The 18,767-nt window shown below is 42.0% G+C and overlaps 2 protein-coding genes across 3 annotated transcripts; both read right to left on the bottom strand.

The window, feature by feature from the left end:
* Window positions 1-218: 218 nt before the first annotated feature.
* On the bottom strand, window positions 219-9,730 carry zbtb17 (zinc finger and BTB domain containing 17). Of its 2 annotated transcripts, none has more exons than XM_035645349.2 (15): window positions 9,560-9,730; window positions 7,743-7,973; window positions 7,389-7,568; window positions 6,487-6,801; window positions 6,299-6,388; window positions 5,789-6,075; window positions 5,407-5,549; window positions 4,995-5,295; window positions 4,665-4,752; window positions 3,455-3,571; window positions 3,215-3,335; window positions 2,721-2,851; window positions 2,364-2,627; window positions 2,103-2,192; window positions 219-1,283 (listed from the first exon to the last, which is right to left on the bottom strand). In XM_035645349.2, exons 2-15 carry the CDS (start codon window positions 7,945-7,947, stop codon window positions 1,060-1,062), a joined length of 2,556 nt encoding a protein of 851 aa, XP_035501242.2. In that variant the 5' UTR covers window positions 7,948-7,973; window positions 9,560-9,730; the 3' UTR covers window positions 219-1,059. The 2 variants fall into 2 exon arrangements, with proteins under 2 accessions (XP_035501242.2, XP_035501241.2); XM_035645348.2 differs by lacking the exon at window positions 9,560-9,730 and adding an exon at window positions 9,419-9,546.
* Window positions 9,731-10,942: 1,212 nt separating this feature from the next.
* Window positions 10,943-14,495, bottom strand: hspb7 (heat shock protein family, member 7 (cardiovascular)). The gene is made up of 3 exons (XM_035645350.2): window positions 14,116-14,495; window positions 11,813-11,937; window positions 10,943-11,610 (listed from the first exon to the last, which is right to left on the bottom strand). Exons 1-3 carry the CDS (start codon window positions 14,273-14,275, stop codon window positions 11,431-11,433), a joined length of 465 nt encoding a protein of 154 aa, XP_035501243.1. The 5' UTR covers window positions 14,276-14,495; the 3' UTR covers window positions 10,943-11,430.
* Between the last annotated feature and the right edge of the window lie 4,272 nt (window positions 14,496-18,767).

The following is an 18,767-nucleotide window of genomic DNA, read 5'->3' as shown; positions in this document are numbered from 1 at the left end:
ATTTTTTGTAAAATGCTCATGCATGTTCGTGTATGCTTATTTAAACAAAAATAAATGCATAAACAATATGTAGTGCAAGTTATTTTATGCCATTAGTATTGAGATCCTAATTTTCCTAATTTCAAGCACAATTCCAAACTCAATGCTATTCTGAATTCGTATTTCTATTAAGAATTTCCTGAAACTACACCAAAAATAACAGCACGACACAAGGATGATCAGACTGTGATGATTCTTTATTGATCTGAGAATGACTTCCGGTGAGTCTAACCCTGTTACTAAATTTTATAGAGCATCTTGTAGGTGTTAATATAAACAATAAATATGCAACAAAGGGGGGGTGGGGGGTCCTGCATCATAGTAAAATTGAGAATTGTCGACCGGTTTGTCATCACCACAAATATTTCTTTTAATCTTTCAAGACAAGACTTTTCGAGGACACATAGCAAATCTACAAATATTACACATGCACATTATTTACAGTGTTTGCCTGAAAATGAAGTACCCCTATGTGTCCATGTAAATATTCTCTGTATAATGTGCTTCAGCTAAGTACAATAAAATATTGACTGTTAAAGGAAAATGTACATAGACAGTGGGACATGGAGTAAAAGGGAAAAATAAAACGCAGACATGTTGAATTTATATAAGCCTGCACTGAATTATGATCTATCTATCTTTTATACAAATGATAATACACAATCCTGCATTTCAGTTTAAAAAATAAACAAACTATACATAGTATAACCATCTCTGAAAGAATTCTCAACAATATTTACCAAATCACTGAATCGGATATGGTTTGCTGGAATTAAAACTTTATGGCCATGAATCTTAAGATAAAGTAGTTTAAAATGTGTGGTATGTTATAAATCAAGTTTTTTAAGTTGACTCTTAACATCGCATGATTCTCAAACTCTGAGGCCTCATAAACGCCCTTTATTTCTTGTGCTTCTTCCTCCTGTATAAATTAGATTTCTGTCATACATTATATTTCATACATCTCGCCCGACTTTCACTTCATTCCCGCTTCTCCCTCTCCATCCTGGTCACGGCAGGTCAATTTTCCCCTTCGTCGATGACCTGCTCGGTCGTGGATTGCCATGCTGTGGCCGTTTCCCCCTCAGCGGCATTGGCTGCAGTGTACTGGTAAAAGTCTGAATCTGCCTGAAACATGACCAAGGCCTGAGCCGTGTGTATGCGTACGTGCTGGGCTAGGGAGTTCGCATCCAAGAATTTATCACCGCACGAGTCACAAGCGTATAAGATCTGGGTGTTGGGGTCTGGGAACATAAAAAGAGGTTGATAAAACAGGTTAGCCATTCATATTCCTCACGCTGTTTTTCCTTGTAAGAGTTAAACTACACTTTGCAGTATAATGTATAATATCCTATTTAAATTGGTTACAAGCTACCATAGCAACTGTCCCTGTATCTTTACCATTGCAATTTTTCAGATTTAATGCCATACATTACATTAAGTATCATATGTGTTTTTAATTTACTGGAATAATCTATATCTCTTCCAAACATTTTTAAAACACACTGCAGTGCTTATATAAGTCAAAGTACTTAGACTAATTCAAACATCTAACTACTCAATTGACCTGGTGGAGAGATTGATTTCTTTGAATTTGGCAAAGGCATCGTTGTCACTGCAATTAGTAATCACTGACTTAATCATATTATACAACAAGCGAATGAGGATTCATGCCTCTGATGAAGCTTTTTGTGTGCTTCAGATTCAGTGAGAGTTCTGTCGGTCACTGTGATATTTCTACCGTTCATTTGTTAAATGCGTATGTGCATAAAATATTTTTGTTATCAAGCTTTCTATCAAATGTGTTAGTAAAAGTGTTAATGACAACCACTACGTTTTAGAATTCCTGAGACATGTGCAACGGTCTATATAACATGTATTTAACTCAAAAGTGTCTGGTAAAAGGATGTATACGTATACATTACTAACATTAGTTACTAACACAGTTTTATCATATTTATTGTATGAAAGTACCATTCCTAAGCCCATTATATTTGCTGTTTGTTTGTGTGTTATTTAGTAGTAAGAAATTGTTCAAATACATGTTTGAGTTGAAGTCTTACCTGCTTCTTGCACTTTCTCTACTGCCTTGGTGATTTCTGCTTTCAAAGCCTCGGTCTCATCTGCAGACACTGAAGCAGCTACTGGAACGACTGTAGACAGACACACCACTCAAGGTAAGCAAACACTTATCGCTGCCTATTTTTTCATGCCTCTGTTATCATCTACAGGATGATGAATCTGACACATTTACTTAGGTTCTCGCCAGCATATAGACATTTCCCTGAAAGTCACTGGACTCTGCCATGAGGATGCTGTCTGACCTGTTAATTGAGCAACAGCACTGCCCGCCAGGGCCTCCGTTGCCAGGGTGACGATATCATCTGTGGTTACGGTAACTATGTTGATCTCGCTGTCAGAGCTGGCTGTGGCCGCGCACCCATCAACCCCCTCGTCTGCGCTGCCTGAAGCCACGACCAGCCGCTTCATGCCAGCCTTGCCGTGGTGGACGGTCTTGACGTGCGAGCGCAGGTTGTCCACCCGGTTGAACCCTCGGCCGCATTTATCGCACAGGAAAGGTTTCTCCCCTGAGAGAGCAGGACAGAAAAAAAGGATTTAGGACTTGAGGATGAAATTACACAGAAGCCCCATAATAACATGGCACAAATGTTCATCCATACCTGTGTGTATGATGATGTGCTTCGAAAGGTCTCCCACATTGACAAATGCCTTGTTGCACATCTGGCACTTGTGTGGGCGGACATTGTCGTGGTGGCGAATGTGATTGGCCAGTTGACTGGACTGCACAAACCTGTCCAGAGACAAACATAGAGATATATCTAGCTACCTGTATATTCCCTGGCATCGCATTTAAAGTGACAGTTCACAACGAGAGATCTGTTAAGTATGTCTATTAAGTATGTCAGCAGAAAATGTTTAATGGAAGACTGAACAAAACATTTTCTTTTTAAAACACCACCTTGTAGGTCAAACTGATACATACAACCTGTTTCCTTCTGCTCCCAATTTTAACCAATAGCTTAAAGAGATTAAGATTTTAACCAATAATGGATAGCTTCAGGTTATGTTCCTATGGTACAATTGTACAAAAGAGCTTGAAAAATGAGCCTATTACTACTGCATCGCATTGTCTGCGCTCTCCTGCCAAACTGACCTTTTGCCGCAACGATCGCACACATAAGGCTTCTCTCCCGTGTGCTGGCGGACATGAGCGATGAGGGAGCTGGCCTGGGTGAAGGCTTTGCCGCAGATAACACAGACACAGGGCTTTTCTCCTGTAACCCACGAATTACTGTCTCACTTGGGTCGGATGTAGATTACAATAATAATGTAAAAGTTTCAATATTAACGTGCAGTTTCACATTCCACGGTCTGCTGAATGTCTTGGGAGTACCTGTGTGGATGCGTTCATGTCTCTGCAGAGCTCCAGGGTCACTGAAAGCTCTATGACAGTGAACACAGATGTATGGTTTCTCCCCACTGTGAACCCGCAGGTGTCTCTTCAGATTCCCTACAAAGCAGACACCACGATACAAAGGTTAGACCAGTTGAGCGCAAGAAACGACTACACCAGTCAACTTCCCTTGGGTGATGTGCACTCCAATTGAAGGAAGCAGGAATTGTCCAAGACACAATGGTCTAAAAATACAATCTGACCGATGCATGTCACAGTTTTCTTAATGCAATAGTTTTGATTCTTTTGATATTACAACATTTGGAAAGGCCTGTGTCAGGCCCTGATTGTACAGTAGCTTATACGGCATCAGAGAATTTAAAGTTGCAGCTCAGTTTGTGTGTTAGAGGTTACAGTGTGCTACATGTAAGTTACTGAGGACAAAGAATCCCCTTGTAGTTTCCTACCCACAATAAAACCTCACATATCAGGCATTTGTCTCACATACAGCAGGGTTTTGTGTGAACAGTGAAGTGTAGCTCTCGTGACAGATGATGGCAGCTTCCTAACTTTAACTGACATCATGTGACCACAGTGGGACGGAAACTGACAATTATTTGTCATCATTAATTAATCTCTCAAATAAGAGTCAGAAACCCAGAGATATATGAATAACAAAAAGGAAAAACGGCAAACATTAAAGAAGCTGAAACATGGATTTTTATTTCAGCCATTTTCTTACACCCCTCACAAATCCCTAATGACCAGTAAAGTTTAATTCATAGCTGGCCTTGAACTGTCAATCAACCAAACTAAACTATTTTTTTCAAATTCAAAGTTTCAGAGATACACAACAACAGCCGTTTCTGTATCTACTTTGTTACATTATATTACATTATTTGTAACCTGGTTTATTCTGAAGATACCAACTGATACTAAGTAGAACATTTACTGTTTTGCCTACAAACTAAGCAACACATAAAATCCTATTTTTAAAGTATGTCTCTCTGATTTCAGTTTACTGTCCCCTCACGGTCTGGGCGATCCACATGCCACTAGGCTTGATCGGTAGAATTTCTATTTATTGATTTTTTAATAAAAATCTCAGCCTCAGCAAATTTTTTACAAGCTTCCTCAGTTATTTAGTGATCGTCATCGAACAACAGATGGAAAGCTAAATTTAACAGAATACATAATATTTTCTTCTTACCTGAAGTGGTAAACTGTTTGCCACATTCTTTGCACTTAAGAGGCCCATCTGCAATATGGATTTTTAAGTGAGCCTTCAGATTTCCCATCTGAAGAGAACCAAAAAAAATCAAATGAGGTATACACATACTTAATGTAAATTGGTCTCTAACATACAGCCGGCAAATAATATATATATGGCACTACCAAAGTAGAATTAAAAATATATATATATTTTTTTTTTTTACTTTTCTGAAAGGTCTGGTATCAAAGCACGTTTGTCGTACTGCTTTAGAAAAGTTGTTTCTGAAGAATCTGTGTTTAACGAAGACAGGTGAAACTGTGCGGTTACCTGGTTGAAGCGTTTTTCACAGTGTGGACACTTGTTGCCCTTGTCCGTGTCGTGCGTCTCTAAATGTCGCATCTTGGCGGTGGGGTCGGAGAAGCTCTTCTCGCAGAAGTCGCAGTGATACGGCTTCTCGCCACTGTGCACCAACTGGTGCCGCTTCAGGTTGCCGGACGTGGTGAAGAGCTTGCCGCACGCGTCGCAGCTGTAGCGCGCTTCACCCGTGTGCCGTTTGCGGTGCAGGTTGAGCAGGCTGATCTGACGGTAGCTCTTTCCGCAAGTGGAGCAGCAGTACGGCTTCAGGGGGCTGGGAGGCGACAGCAACTCAGAGTAAGACCAAAATCTGACAGAGCTCAGAAGCCAGGTGTCTTTAGAAAGGTGGAACGGTAAAACTCACTGGATAAAATAAGTAACTCACCTGTGAGTTTTCTCATGGGCTTTACAGGCTGCCGGGTCAGAGAAGGCCTTGTTGCAGTCCCGACAGGTGAACGGCTTCTCTCCTGTGTGAATACGCATGTGTCTCTTGAAATTACCAGTGTGGGTGAATTTCTTCCCGCAGTCCTGGAGAGGAGAAAAAGTGTCACTGAGAGTGTAGAGACAAACATTTTGCCGTCGCAATTTAGATGCAAAAAACAACCAACATTTGCTCAGAGACTTTTCACGACATGCAGATACATCAAGTGTAATGCCTCAATAGACTGCACCAGGCAAAACAGCTAAATGTACCTGGGGCTGCTTACAAACTCTAAATGTACTAAGTAAAATTTCATCCTTCCTGGATAAAGACAGATATTTCTCACCTCACATTTGTGTGTCATTGAGCTGTAAGGCTTGGACTCCGATCGGCTGCTCATCGATGCTGACTGGGTTAGTATCCCGTCTCTCTCGCTGCTGGAATCGTCTCCGTCAACCTGCTGGCTGTCTTCGCCCTCTTCCTCATCCTCTCCATCCCAATCTTCATCATCAGCTCCCCCATCACCGGTCACCTCCATGTCGTCCTCTTGTTCTTCAGGCGCCTCTGCCGGCTCCGCCACCGCCTTCTCTTCTGGATTTGACTTTGATGCGCCTTCGTCCTCTGAGTCGCTCTCTATGAGGAAGTACATAGAGAACACTTGAAACTGACATACTGTCTAGAATCTTGACCAGAAATGGCTTTAGCTATAAAAACTATTTTTTTAAACTCTGTCTTAGAAACTCCTGAATGTTACTGTAAAATGATACTCAACACATTTCATAAGCAGTTCAAAGTCTCGGGGACAGAGGAGTTCTTTAGGTTGATACAGCAGAGCCAACCTGTGCAGCCTGCTCACCAGGTGGGAAGTTTCGTCGGAGAGGTTTTCTGATTCGTCTCCCTCGAGAGCTCATGTAAGATGAGCTGCCGGCAGATTTTAGATTTGATTCTGTAAAATACAGAGAAAACATTTGTTTGTTGAATGTAACAAGCAGTGCTTACTGTAAGGGATAGATACTAGAGCACAGTAGTTACTAAGTTACTTACTAGGTGTGAAGTCTGTGTCAGAGGGGTCAACCTGAATTCCGGGTGCAACTTGTGCGGTACTTCCTTTCTTCTTTTGAACAGAAGGGGGGCTGGCTTTAGGCGGCTGTCCGCAGCCTGAGTTGGTACATGCAGGGTTGGGCTGAGCAGCAGCCTGTTGAGTTTGAGCAGAGGTTTCTTCCTTTAAATTGTCCTGAGTTTGTGCGGGCTCTTTATCTTCTGTGGGAGTGCAAGAAGGAATCTCCTCTGCTTGTGATGCCACCTGCTCTTCGACACTTTTCTGCACCTCTCTCTGCTCACTTTCACCTGGTTTTTCATCTGGTGTGTTGAAGGAAAAAAAATGGGAAAGAGGTTTTACTTCTTGATAGATAATAGAAGACAATTATTGGATATCACAACAAGTTTCACATAAAATCATCTCTGCACAAAATGTGGAATTCATAAAATGTATAATGAGCGTCATATCAAAGAGATGTCAACTTTAATAAAAGGTTAATATCAGCTAAATAAAACACCAGTCAACCAATATGAATGCCTAAGGTTCAGGCCTCTGACTTCTTACTTCATTATAGAGCAGGAGAAAAAAGCTATTTGTAAAGACTAGCGTTCAACTGAGGAAAGAGTGTAAATACATCATCTCAGATCACTAGCATTACATACACAAGGATACTTCATGCATTTTTAAGTGAAAGTTGCAGTTATGCCTTTCAACACCAGTGTGTTATTATTGACCTGGTTTAGTCCTTGTAAAATTGAGGGCACAGATCATTAAATTGAGGGCAACAACTGTTGGTACAGGCTTGGAAATGTTCAGAGGGTTGATGCATTCGTTATGAAAAAAATAATTGTCCTGAATATTGACTGCATTTAAATAGTCCACAAAGCTCTGTGAAGACTGGACTCACCAACAGTAAAATCCAGCGTTATGATGGAAGGAGTTGGATTTGCCATTGACTGGTATGCAGAGCAGGCATTTACAATTTCTTGCATTGTGAGGAAGTTGGCGACAGCCAGCACATCTTCTACATTCTGCGGACTTAAACTCAGCTTGGCTGTGTACATAAACTCCAGCACCTGACCCAAACCTGCAAAGAGAATCAGGAAAACAATAGGTCTGATGGATAGACAGTAGAGATGATGGGTACAGTTATAATTTACACAAGAGTGTTTGAGATGGAATGCAAAACCAGAGCACTGGAAGATTAAAAAACACAAAATAAATGCAGAAGCGTGTATCCACGTCCAGGGTTGGAACCTACCTGATGCATTGCTGATGTCCAGATGCACCACATCGTTCTGGTCCAGGAAGAGGGTGCGGAAGTAGGTGCTGCAGGCTGCCAGCACAGCTTTGTGGGCCTTGAAGTCCACCCCATCCACCACAAAGGTGCAGTCACACAGCAGACCCTGCTTGCGCTGCCGATTCAGCTGCTCGAGAACCTTCCCACTGTGCCACGGGAACTCCATCGCCCTGACGGACTGAGGAGGGTGGACTGGTGGATCAAAGACAAGTGAGAGGTTTAAGAAGGTTCAAATTAGAGCTGCAACAGTTAACCGATTAATCAATTAGTAATTGATTACAAAATTAATCGCCAACTATTTTGAGAATCGATTAAATCGTTTCTAGTAGTTTTTATGAAAAAAAAGTCCAAATTCTCTGATTTCAGCTTCTTGAATATGAATATATGCTGGTTTCTCTATGACAGTGAACTGAATATCTTTGGTGTGTGGACAAAACAAATCAACAGGATCAACATTTGTCACCATTTCATGACATTTTTTGGACCAAACAACAAATCGATTAATCAAGAAAATAATCGACAGATTAATTGATTATGAAAAATAATCGTCAGTTGCAGCCCTAGTTCAAATGGTGGGTAACGCCACGTGAACCCATAAATTAGGGTTGTCTTTACTGCGGCACGACATTCACTATGCACTAGTAGTGCACTATGCACTATTTCCACCGTTAATATTCATGTAAATTCTTTATATTCATTATTCTTATTATCTATATTCTTGCAATTTGTATATTTTCACATTTGTTTGTGTATATAATGTATATATTTTGTGAAACGTGCTGCTGTTACACCGGAATTTCCCAGCTTGGGATAAGTAAAGTAACTATCCATCCATCTATCCATCTATCTATCTATCTATCTATCTATCTATCCATCCATCTAGTGGCGCTCACCTTTGACATGATTTGTTTTTTCTTAAATTATTTCTGTGTAATAAGCCCGGAAATTAAATAAAATTTCTCACTATCCTTTTATCAAACTGGCATGTTGACCTACTGTTAATGACAACTTTTTTTTTGAAAAGTCTGAGGAAAACCGTTTGACTTCATCCCCTATGTATGATTCCTACTTGTATGTAATAATATGACTGTGTAACAATGATATCATTATGCGAAGAGTATGTACATGGGTTACACCAAGGCACTTTACATTGCACACCATCATCTCACTTGCTGAGGTGCGTCTCAATAAATTGAGACCTCTTGTCAAACAAATATGTATTTGACATAATAGTTAATGATCCGCTCTGTGCTGTATCGTCGGTGCTGTCTACACTCGCAGGTGCATGTATAAGGGCTCGTTTTCCTACAGGCCACCTCCAGGACAGAAGGACAGGATCACAGTTATCTGTTGTCAAGCAACATTTGGAAACGCAGCGGACGCTCGCCACAACACGACGCGTCCGCCCCCACGATGGGCATAATAACAACGCTAGCTAGCCAAATAAACGCGCGACACTAGCCGGAACGACACGCCGACCGATGTGCTGACATTTTTTTTGCCGCAACACATTTAATTGTTAACAGTTTTTTTTTAGTTTCATCTGAAACTTTGAGACCGCTCGGTTGACAGCGCAACGCATCGATTACAATGCCTCCATCCTTGCAGCTTTGTTATCAGGGATTAACTGAGCATGCCTTCACGTGCGTGTCACGCAGGGAGAAGATGGCGGCTCGAGGAGTCGAGCTCGTCGCCGTCCCTTGTTCGTTCCGTCGCCCGCTCGGCCGTGGAGCCCCGGGGAAGCGCCATCTTAGCGAAACACTCAAAACGACAATTACCCCCTTGTCGTCTCCTCTCGGCCGCGGGCTCGGGTCCTGGGACGCGGTGCCCGTCGGGTGTGTGTTTTGGACTCAGTTGAGAAAAGCGAACCCGATCGAGTTTTTCGGTGATCGATCCTGCTGCGCGCTCACTCCGTCCGCCGCCATCTTGCTCTCTCGGATCGATTGATAGGCACCGGCCCGGATGTGTCGCGGGAGCATGCGCAGTGTGCCCTCAGTGGCGAGGCGACGCTGAACCGCGTGGTGGCGCAAAGGTCTCGTGCTACGCTGTTTCTATTTTTTGATCATCCATCCATCCATGTGGGAACACACCAACCACCAGTAGCAGCACGCAGGATGTAATTAAACAATTTAACATATATACAGTTAGAACCACCGAGATACTTAATGATACAGCCACGCAAAATGACTTAACTCATCTGCAATGCATTACTGAGTCCTATGAATCTAATAATGGTATGCATTGTAGAAATAATAATAGACCCTCCGCCAAATCGCCGCTGTAATTATGAGGTCTTCTTCCCGTATAAGAGCACAGAAATGCAAAGGCCGCAGCTTCGGTATAAACACAGTTGAGTGAATTATAGCCACATAACAAAAGGCTTCTGAATTATTTTTGCTTGAATAGCCCCTTTGAAAATCTTTTCTCATGAAAGCAGGACAGATGCCTCATAAACGCCTTGATACACAATAGAGAGAATAGAAGCACCTTTGTCTGTAGGGGAACTGAATGCCACTCTGTTTCCATTGATTTTGAAATGAGTTTTCCATGTAATAGCAGCTTGTCTACCTCTATGTATGTTGTTTTTTTTATCATTTTTGTCTGGGTGTATGGTAAAGAAAACTGTTTGGTCAAGTCAATAATACTTAAAGGACTTTTATTATTAAAAGTCTGGTTCTCTCAAAAAAGGAAAGAAAAGAAAAATATTGTTATAGAAGTGAGGATAGATTTATAGTGAGGATTTGCCATGGAGTCAGAAAATAGAGTTAATTACAATTGGTTTTGTTGTTTTAACTGATTGTTTCAAATGTGCTGTATACTCACTAGATTTTTTTCTCTCCCCCAAATCAGTCTTAATGTCTGATGTCAATTCTTTACAGTAATAAAGCTCTGCTGTAGAAATGCTAAAACTGTTTTAGATGTTTGCTGGCCTGAAAGTAGTAAGATATTGAAATAATGAGTATGTAAACACTGAGATTAGTGTGATCTTTGTTCACTAAATTGCTAGATTAATTATTTTCCCAATGCACTATTTAAACAAATCAAAACAGTGCTTTCTCATCTTTCAATTGATGTTTCCATTTTCATTGAACTCAAATGAATTGATATGTATCGGACAATATGTCAGGCCGAAAACGGGAATCAAAGGGCTCATGCAGATCTCATAGTCAAAGAAGGAGTATTTTATTCACACAAACAATATAGTACAATAAATTATTGTGAAACCATTCATTTTAAAATTGTGGATTAAGTTTTAGAACTGTGTTAGAAAACAGAAGTGAAGCACTGGACTGAGCAGTTGATTACAGTGTGTGCGTGTGTGTGTTTGAGTGTGTGTGCGCGTGTGTGTGTGTGCGTGCGTGTGTGTGTGTGTGTCCTTGCGCAAATGCTGCACATGTCCAAGCCTCTATGTCTCAGTCTGTTATTTGCAGCTATGACCTATTGCTGCTGTGTATGGTGAACTAACTCAGACTATAAATGAGCAGCAGCAGGCATTGTTGCAGTTACGGAGGGAGGATTTAAAGCGCCCTGTGTTGACTCTCTCAAGTGTTAGAATATAGAATGGTTTCAGTGAAGACAGGAAATGGAGGATGAAGCATAAAAAAAACACAAGAAGTCAGGGGGTTTGTCATTTTGAAGTCGTCCCTCTCTAGATCTTGATCTCGGTGCGGAAGGTCTGTACAAGCTCGTGTTTGGCCGGGTGTCGCCGTGCCCGGACCGTTAGGGTTCCCTCGGCGCCCAGTGATGACGTCACTGAGGTGGGGTCTACATCCTCCGGTAGTTGACACTTGTGGGTGAATGTGTTCATCACTGAACCATCCTGGGCCAGCTGACAAAGAAGAGATAGTCGGGATTTAGAGAGTTAATGTATTGTAACTGATGACCAGTGGCTCCTCTGCCCACATTTTGACACTCATGAGGGCAACAGATGCTGCTCCCTGGGTTCCACCATGGGAAGACTAACAGCATTGTTTAATCTCTTCCAGACATACAGCATGGTACCAATCTAAATCAGAGGGACGGCTGCCCACCTTCTCCGCACGAACTTCTATCTGGTTGTTGGATGTGGTGACGATGACATCCTCAGGGGAGAAGTCTTGCACGTCAACTGTGAACTGGTACGAATCCCCAAGAGTTTTAATGTTTCCAGCTCCACCTGAAAACATCACAAGATCAAAAAGCGTGTTCTTTCTTTGCTAATTCATTTTCACCCAGTCTTCGTTTACATCACCTACTCTCGAAAAGAACCTCACATCACATTTGTGAGTTATGCACCATTGATTATCATTACAATAGCTACAGGTGGTGTTTCCTTGGGGACTGGTTAAAAACAGTTAACAGGCTCTTGATTTAAAAGACTGTACAAGGTAAATGAGAGAAATAAGTACATTTAAATTCTATGTCCACACAAAGATCTTGGAAACCTGTTGAATGTTATTGATTCCATCCTAAAACAAATATAATTCACTATTCACATTCATTATTTTCTCTTTTACAGTTGCTTTAATGTATTTTGAACAAATTGGTTGCACACCCAGTCACACACACACACACACACACACAGACACACTTAATATTTCTAAACAATCTATATTGGCTATTTCGTGAAAACACAAAAAACTGTTTAAAATTTTTAAGTAATTACCTATTATTATAATTAGCCAAAAACATAGTCAGAGAGGAATACTATCATGTTTTCGACATTGTTGACTATGTTTTGATTGACAGCACTGCAAACTAAAATGTCTAAAAACACAGTAGCTCACATCATCAGCAACTCGGAAAACGTGGGACGCGAACTTGCTCCTTCTATTCATATCCCAGAAGTGATTATGCCAAGGCGAAGTATATCACAATCACCGAAAGTTTGCCATATTATTCACAATACAATTATTTGGCTCTCCGGTTATTTATTTAGGTCACAGCCCATGATATTGTTTTATAATTGTTTTGTGCGATTATATTGTTTCCCATCATTCCCATGTCTCGGGTCTGAACATAAATTGTAATTTCAAGCTTCAACAGATTTGGATTCGGGAGAACCAGTTTTCATTTGTTCTCACAGTGTCATCAAAACCTGTTGAAACTGCGAAACAGTACTGAAGGTTGGAGCCGCACCACCACCATGTTGCTTTATATTTTTCGACAGAGGACAAATGTAAGGACAGTAATAACTATACTGTCTGATGCTCAGTGAGGACTACATGATAGCACATGACCTCACAGGCTGGAAATGAGTGTGAGTGACTACAGCTTTGACTTCACATATGAAGGCTGTGTGTGTGTGTGTGTGTGTGTGTGTGTGTGTGTGTGTGTGTGTGTGTGTGTGTGTGTGTGTGTTTGTGTGTGTGTGTGTGTGTGTGTGTGTCTGTGTGTCTGTGTGTACACTGGTCACCGGGCAACCATCTGGTCATTCCTTATGCAGGCGTCATCCCAGATACTCTGCGTGTGAAGTCATTCTGCCGGCAGTCAGTGCAGCATTCCCCAGCTTGCGTGTGTGTGCATGCGTATGCACGGTATGCTTTCCCTTAAGTCTCCAAACATCTCCTCCTGCAACTATGGGATACCAACTATTGCACCCTGCCCCGGCCCTGACACATGGAACACATGGAGTCAGAGTCTGTTTAAGGTTCAGATGTCGCACATTCACACGCCTGTGTGCACCTGCAGTGAACTTCTACACATCAGTTCACAGCAGCTCCACACGTCACTGAGCCAGAAGATGAAGCAGGCACGGGGGAGTAAAGCCTGATGAACCTGGCATAGAAAGGTGAACAAAGATGCACCTTCAACTTAGAATGTGTTACGAGCAAACATCTTTTTTGTTTTTGAAATATGTACAAATCACATATAAAGTAACTTTTTCACCAAATACATACAATACAACAAGTACTTTCATGCTTCAATCAAATCCTCCCATTTAAAATTAGTTAACTCTTTAAGTTTAGATATAACATTAGTAAAGGCCACCACATTATACAGTACACGTTTGATGATCAGTCTTCAGGTCTGTCACCAAAGGTTTCCACGGTGAACTTTAGTTTCTCCGTCAGTCGGCACCATGGCTTGGAGGCACATTTGTCCACGCACACACACACACACACACACTCACACAGACACACACACAGTGTCCTTTTGCCTTTTAAACTGAGTGCTGCCTGTTGTCTCCCTCCTCTCACCTCTCACATGCTTTATAATCACCATAGGGAGAAATTCACCGTACTCTACGCGAATCGCTTCCAAGCAAAACATAAATCTGTCACTTCAACCTGCTGCAGCTATTATTTAAAAAAAAAAAGGGAGTTACAGAGACCTGGAATCGCTTCCAACTTACTGGAAAATCCCAAGGCGTCGCTCCCAGGCCTCATGAAGGAGCCAAAGTCCTCGGCAAACAGTCCCCGGCTTTTCTCCATGTATGGGTTACCCGAGGACGAGGATGAAGTCTGGTGGAAACTACGCTCCGAACGATAGGCAGAGGAATTGGTCGCACTCATGGATGGCTGTGAGTGCTGGGTAAGGCAGAGGAGGAGAGCGAAGGGAGAGAAGAGGGAGGCGGAGAGAGTCGATTCGTCAGGTTGCTCCTCTGGGAGTATTAAATGTTGGAAATAATACGCACAGCTCTTCTGTCTTCCCTTTCCTCTTTAGTTGTTTTATGATTCTTTGTGTGTGTATGAGGTGAGATAACTATCCTGCAGACACTCACTCGTGGCCCTTATATACTGTGTGGTCCCACGCGTGGTTGGGAGGTGTGCACGTGTGTCACAGCTCATTGGGAAAGAGAAATAGTGTTCTATATTTATCACGAAACACACAGGGTGATGGAGAGAAGGGTCTGTGGTTGGAAAAGTTCTGGCCAGTGAAGGGCCCTGAGGTTAAGAGCAGGGGAGAGAGTGGGATTTGGTAGAGAGAGGCAGAGAAAGAGCAGAGGGTGAAGGAGGGGGGGGGGGGGGGGGGGGGGGGGGGCAACAGTTGTCATTCCTGCTACACCATCCCTGAAATAGCTTCCCTCACCTCTCTTTAATTTCCCCCTGCACGCCATCACTGGCCTCATCTGTCTGTTTCTTCTGCTTTCTTCATATTCTAGTGCCACGTCTTTGTCCTGAAATGGGATCCTCACATGGCCCTGCCATTCAATGACATAATGTCCAATGTTTCCACAGCGCCGTTTTCCTCTCATTAGAGAGATATTTGTGTTCTTTTCAGGCGCCGTCTCATCTGCCTATTAATTTAATCTCTCTCCCTTCTGAACACCGAGAGCAGACGATTTGCTGGGAGGTGCCGCATTGTCCCGCTGAGCTGGATGAAGAGTGGAAAATGAATTGAAAAGTGAAAAAAACGGGACTCGCCTCTTATCTCAGAGGATACTTAAATAGCAAAACAAAGATGGAAAGAATGTGCTCGAAAACAAAGCCGTCAGCGCGAGCAGGGGACTTAGCAGGGACATTGCTTTGTGGGTATAAATATCTGCATGAGGAGCATTGCCTATCGTGATGAGAAAACATTCACTGCCCCCCCCCCCCCAACCCCCCCCCCCCACACACACACACACTCCAGTTAGTGTTGCTGACAGCTAATCCATTTGAAAACATATTATAGATAATATTAGTATCCGTCTATTATGACATTAGGCGTTTGACCCCTGAATAAAGCATAGACAAAGCTTTATTCAATCACGAGTACGTTGCCTAAAATTCACAAATGACCTGTACATGACACACACAACAAATGTCTGATTCACTCAGTGACATCACAGCCTCGATCACAGTGACCCTGAAATAAAAAAAACTCCATTGTCAACTCACACGGGTTGCCATCTTTTGTTTTGAAACCGTGCCTGAAAGGTTGCGCCGGCATAACAGATGACACCAAACTGTGTTATGTGCCTCCAGTCTTATCAGTGTGGATCTCAAAGTCCCCTGTTGCAGGTCTAAATCCAGCCCAGCAACTCAGCAGCCCCCATGCCAGGAAGCACACAGCGCCCGATCCCCCTCCCTGGTAACAGCAGTAATACCGTTTGTTCATACTGGCCTTTTATCTAAATTAGATATCGACTCGACTGTGTTTCCAGCCTCCGATGGAGCGATCCTCGAGACCGAACCTGGTGGTGGTCGCAAAAGATCTTATCAAATGTCGCTTACATTGTTCACTATATTCATTATTAAAATCATCATTATTGTTCATTCCTCATCTATGTTATCATAGCTTCAGCTACTGTCTCAGTTTTCCAAAAGTTTGATAAATATTGCAGGTCGTCTTCTTTTTGAACTCATGCAGGGAAATAAAATCAATTTACTCAGTCAGAGGTCAAGAGCCCCAAAGAATTTGACAGGTCAGAAGATGCTGAGTCTGTTACTAGCCCCCGACCCCCCTTTTTGTGCACAGGTTTTTTGTTTTTTATTACATTTTTCAACCAAAAAGTCAAAATGTATATAATGAACTTGCAAAAACTTGTTTTGGTTTGTTTTGCCTTGCATATTTTTGGTGTATAGAAGCAGAAATATATGGCCTGTGTGGAAAACATGCTGAAGCCCTTTGACAAGAACAATATTGTCCCAGTCTGAAAATAAAGGCTGAAATAAAATTGTGAGTTTGTAAAATGGGTCAGGTTTCGAGTCAGTACAGTAAATCCGCAGAACATATCAGTTTTTTTAAAAGGATAAGTGTTTCTGAATGATTCATTTTCATGCACTTGTACAAGTCTGACACCTTTAATTGATAAATTCAAATCCTAAAAAATAAAAATAAAGTTTCATTTTAGTGGTGGGGATGTGCAGAAGCTCTTGTGTTGCGTTTGAGTACTGGCACAGGTAGGTATGTAAAAAGTGTTTAATGAGACAAAAAATGCATTGTGAGCGGTTGCTCCTGGGAAAGCATCACAAATTGAGTTTTGGACAGACGCATGAAAACCGCCAATAAATAGACAAGATGTATTATTGCTAATAATAAAAGCAGCATGCCAGGAACACAGGGAGGGTTTAAAGGAATCACAACAGAGTGGGAGGAGGTAACGTAAGCAAGTGAATCTGATCCAGTACAGTCCATAAAATCCACGCTGACCTTGACTCACCTCTATAATGTGTGCGTTTGTGTGTGCGTTCCTGTCTGTCCGCAGCTGACACACACACACACACACCTAGGGTTGTGTCCGCTTCGGCTGCCATGAGTTACATAATGTCACAGACAGAGGAATAGATTCCAGTGATAGACTGTGGCTGAGCCGGAAGGTCATCTCACTGCTGCTCACTTATTATATTTTCATAAGCAGCCGTTCAGCTTTGTATGCAAATGTCGTTCCGCAACAAGACCCTGAGACTGGCAGCTCTGCTCCCCAGCTTCTCCGACCTTCAGATGGAAAACCCTCAGTTAGGCACTATTTGAGACACAAAATGCAATATGAGCATTTCCTTGAACTTAAAGAGGCAACAGACAACTTTCCTGCCCCTAGTGGTTCCAGGTGGTATTATTATTTGGTCACTGTCATAAAGACGCCGCAGTAGGAAGACGGCAAGGACGCAGGTACTTTTTCCTCAGAGCTCCTGAGAATGTTGTCAACACCACTTCGGAAGAGAAGAAAGTACTCAAGCTCCTACTAGCGCCAGTGGTCATGAATGATTGAATGCAGCACCCTGGCTTACTGTCCAAAGCTGGAAAAAAAAAAGTAAAAATCACAATTTGAACAAATAACCTTGAGTCAAAAGTCCGGTAGTATTATTAAGTAGTCTGGTTATGTTACTTACTGATCATATAGAAAACAAACTAAGTAGCCCGGAGCTCTCTCCGTGGAGTGAATATCCGTCCAAGGTCCCCTCTTGTTTTACCTCTTTTTCTATCGCTCTTCTTCTTCACCTGCTTTTGTTCCTCCATCACAGGGATTCTTTTTCTCATGTGAGGTTGAGTTGATTTTTGGTTTTTTTTTTTCAATTTGGCTGTTCCACCGTCTGCCACATCCATCACTGGGGGTAGATACCAGGAGAATGCTACTCAATGGGTGACGCAGTTCCTTTGTGCTGTGAAATCGAGTCGTCATTTTTCAATGGAAATCGCATCCCGGTGGCCAAAAGAATTACATGGTGAAAACAAGACTTACAGGGGAGCGATATAAGCGGATGGTATCATTGTTCTATTGCCATTGCCCTGTGCAGTTCAGTTTTACAATGACAAGTTTAACACAAAAAGTTGTCCATTTCTACTTTAAAGCTGCATTAATAGATTTTTTTTTAAATTTCTCACAGATTCCTTCAAATGAAAACAGAGAACATATAAATTGTGACATTTTGCTTTCAACTAAAGTTCAATGTTTATGAATTCATATTCATATTCATATTTTGATTTGCTATTTTTTTTCTATTTTTCAGAGACTAAACTTCTCTGGTCTATTTATTATTTGATTGACAGATGTGACTGTTTGACGATGAGGAAAAAAAGTAGAGTAACCTCCCGTCTGGCTCCAGTCGCCTCAGTGTGCTGTTCCCATGGAAACAAGTTTTTTTTTATGGTGAGAGGAGCAGTCTGTATGCGGGTGCCTTTTTCCATGGTGTATATGCATGTGAGTGTGACTAACGCTCCCAGTGTGCAGATTTCAAATCTTTAAAATAACACAAGTGCTAATTGAAAGCCTGGTGGGGAGGAACAGCGGAGAAAATAAACATTAACCAAAGCCTTTAAAGTCTCTCTCTCTCTGTGCGTGTTTCCAGATCTGAACAATGATTACCTTGACCTTGAGCGGGCGGCTCAAATTCAGAAAGCGCTTGTTGAGTCCCTTCAAAGTGTCGGAGAGGACTTCTGATTATTATTTTGTGTTGAAGGTAAATTCCTGGTTCCCTGACGCTTTGTTTACGAGAGTCTTCGGAGCCAATCACTGACCGAAGGAAGGTCATTGCAATGACATCATTCTCATCCTCCATTTCCTTCCGAGCAGTAAAATGTTTATCATACTGATTGAACAATGCTCTTTGCTTTGGTTAGTTACTCTACGCTTGAACAATC

The sequence above is a fragment of the Scophthalmus maximus genome, chromosome 3, assembly GCF_022379125.1.
Source record: "Scophthalmus maximus strain ysfricsl-2021 chromosome 3, ASM2237912v1, whole genome shotgun sequence".
Lineage (NCBI taxonomy): Eukaryota > Metazoa > Chordata > Actinopteri > Pleuronectiformes > Scophthalmidae > Scophthalmus > Scophthalmus maximus.
Note: the sequence above shows the minus strand (reverse complement) of the source record. Positions and strands in the feature narration are given on the sequence as shown.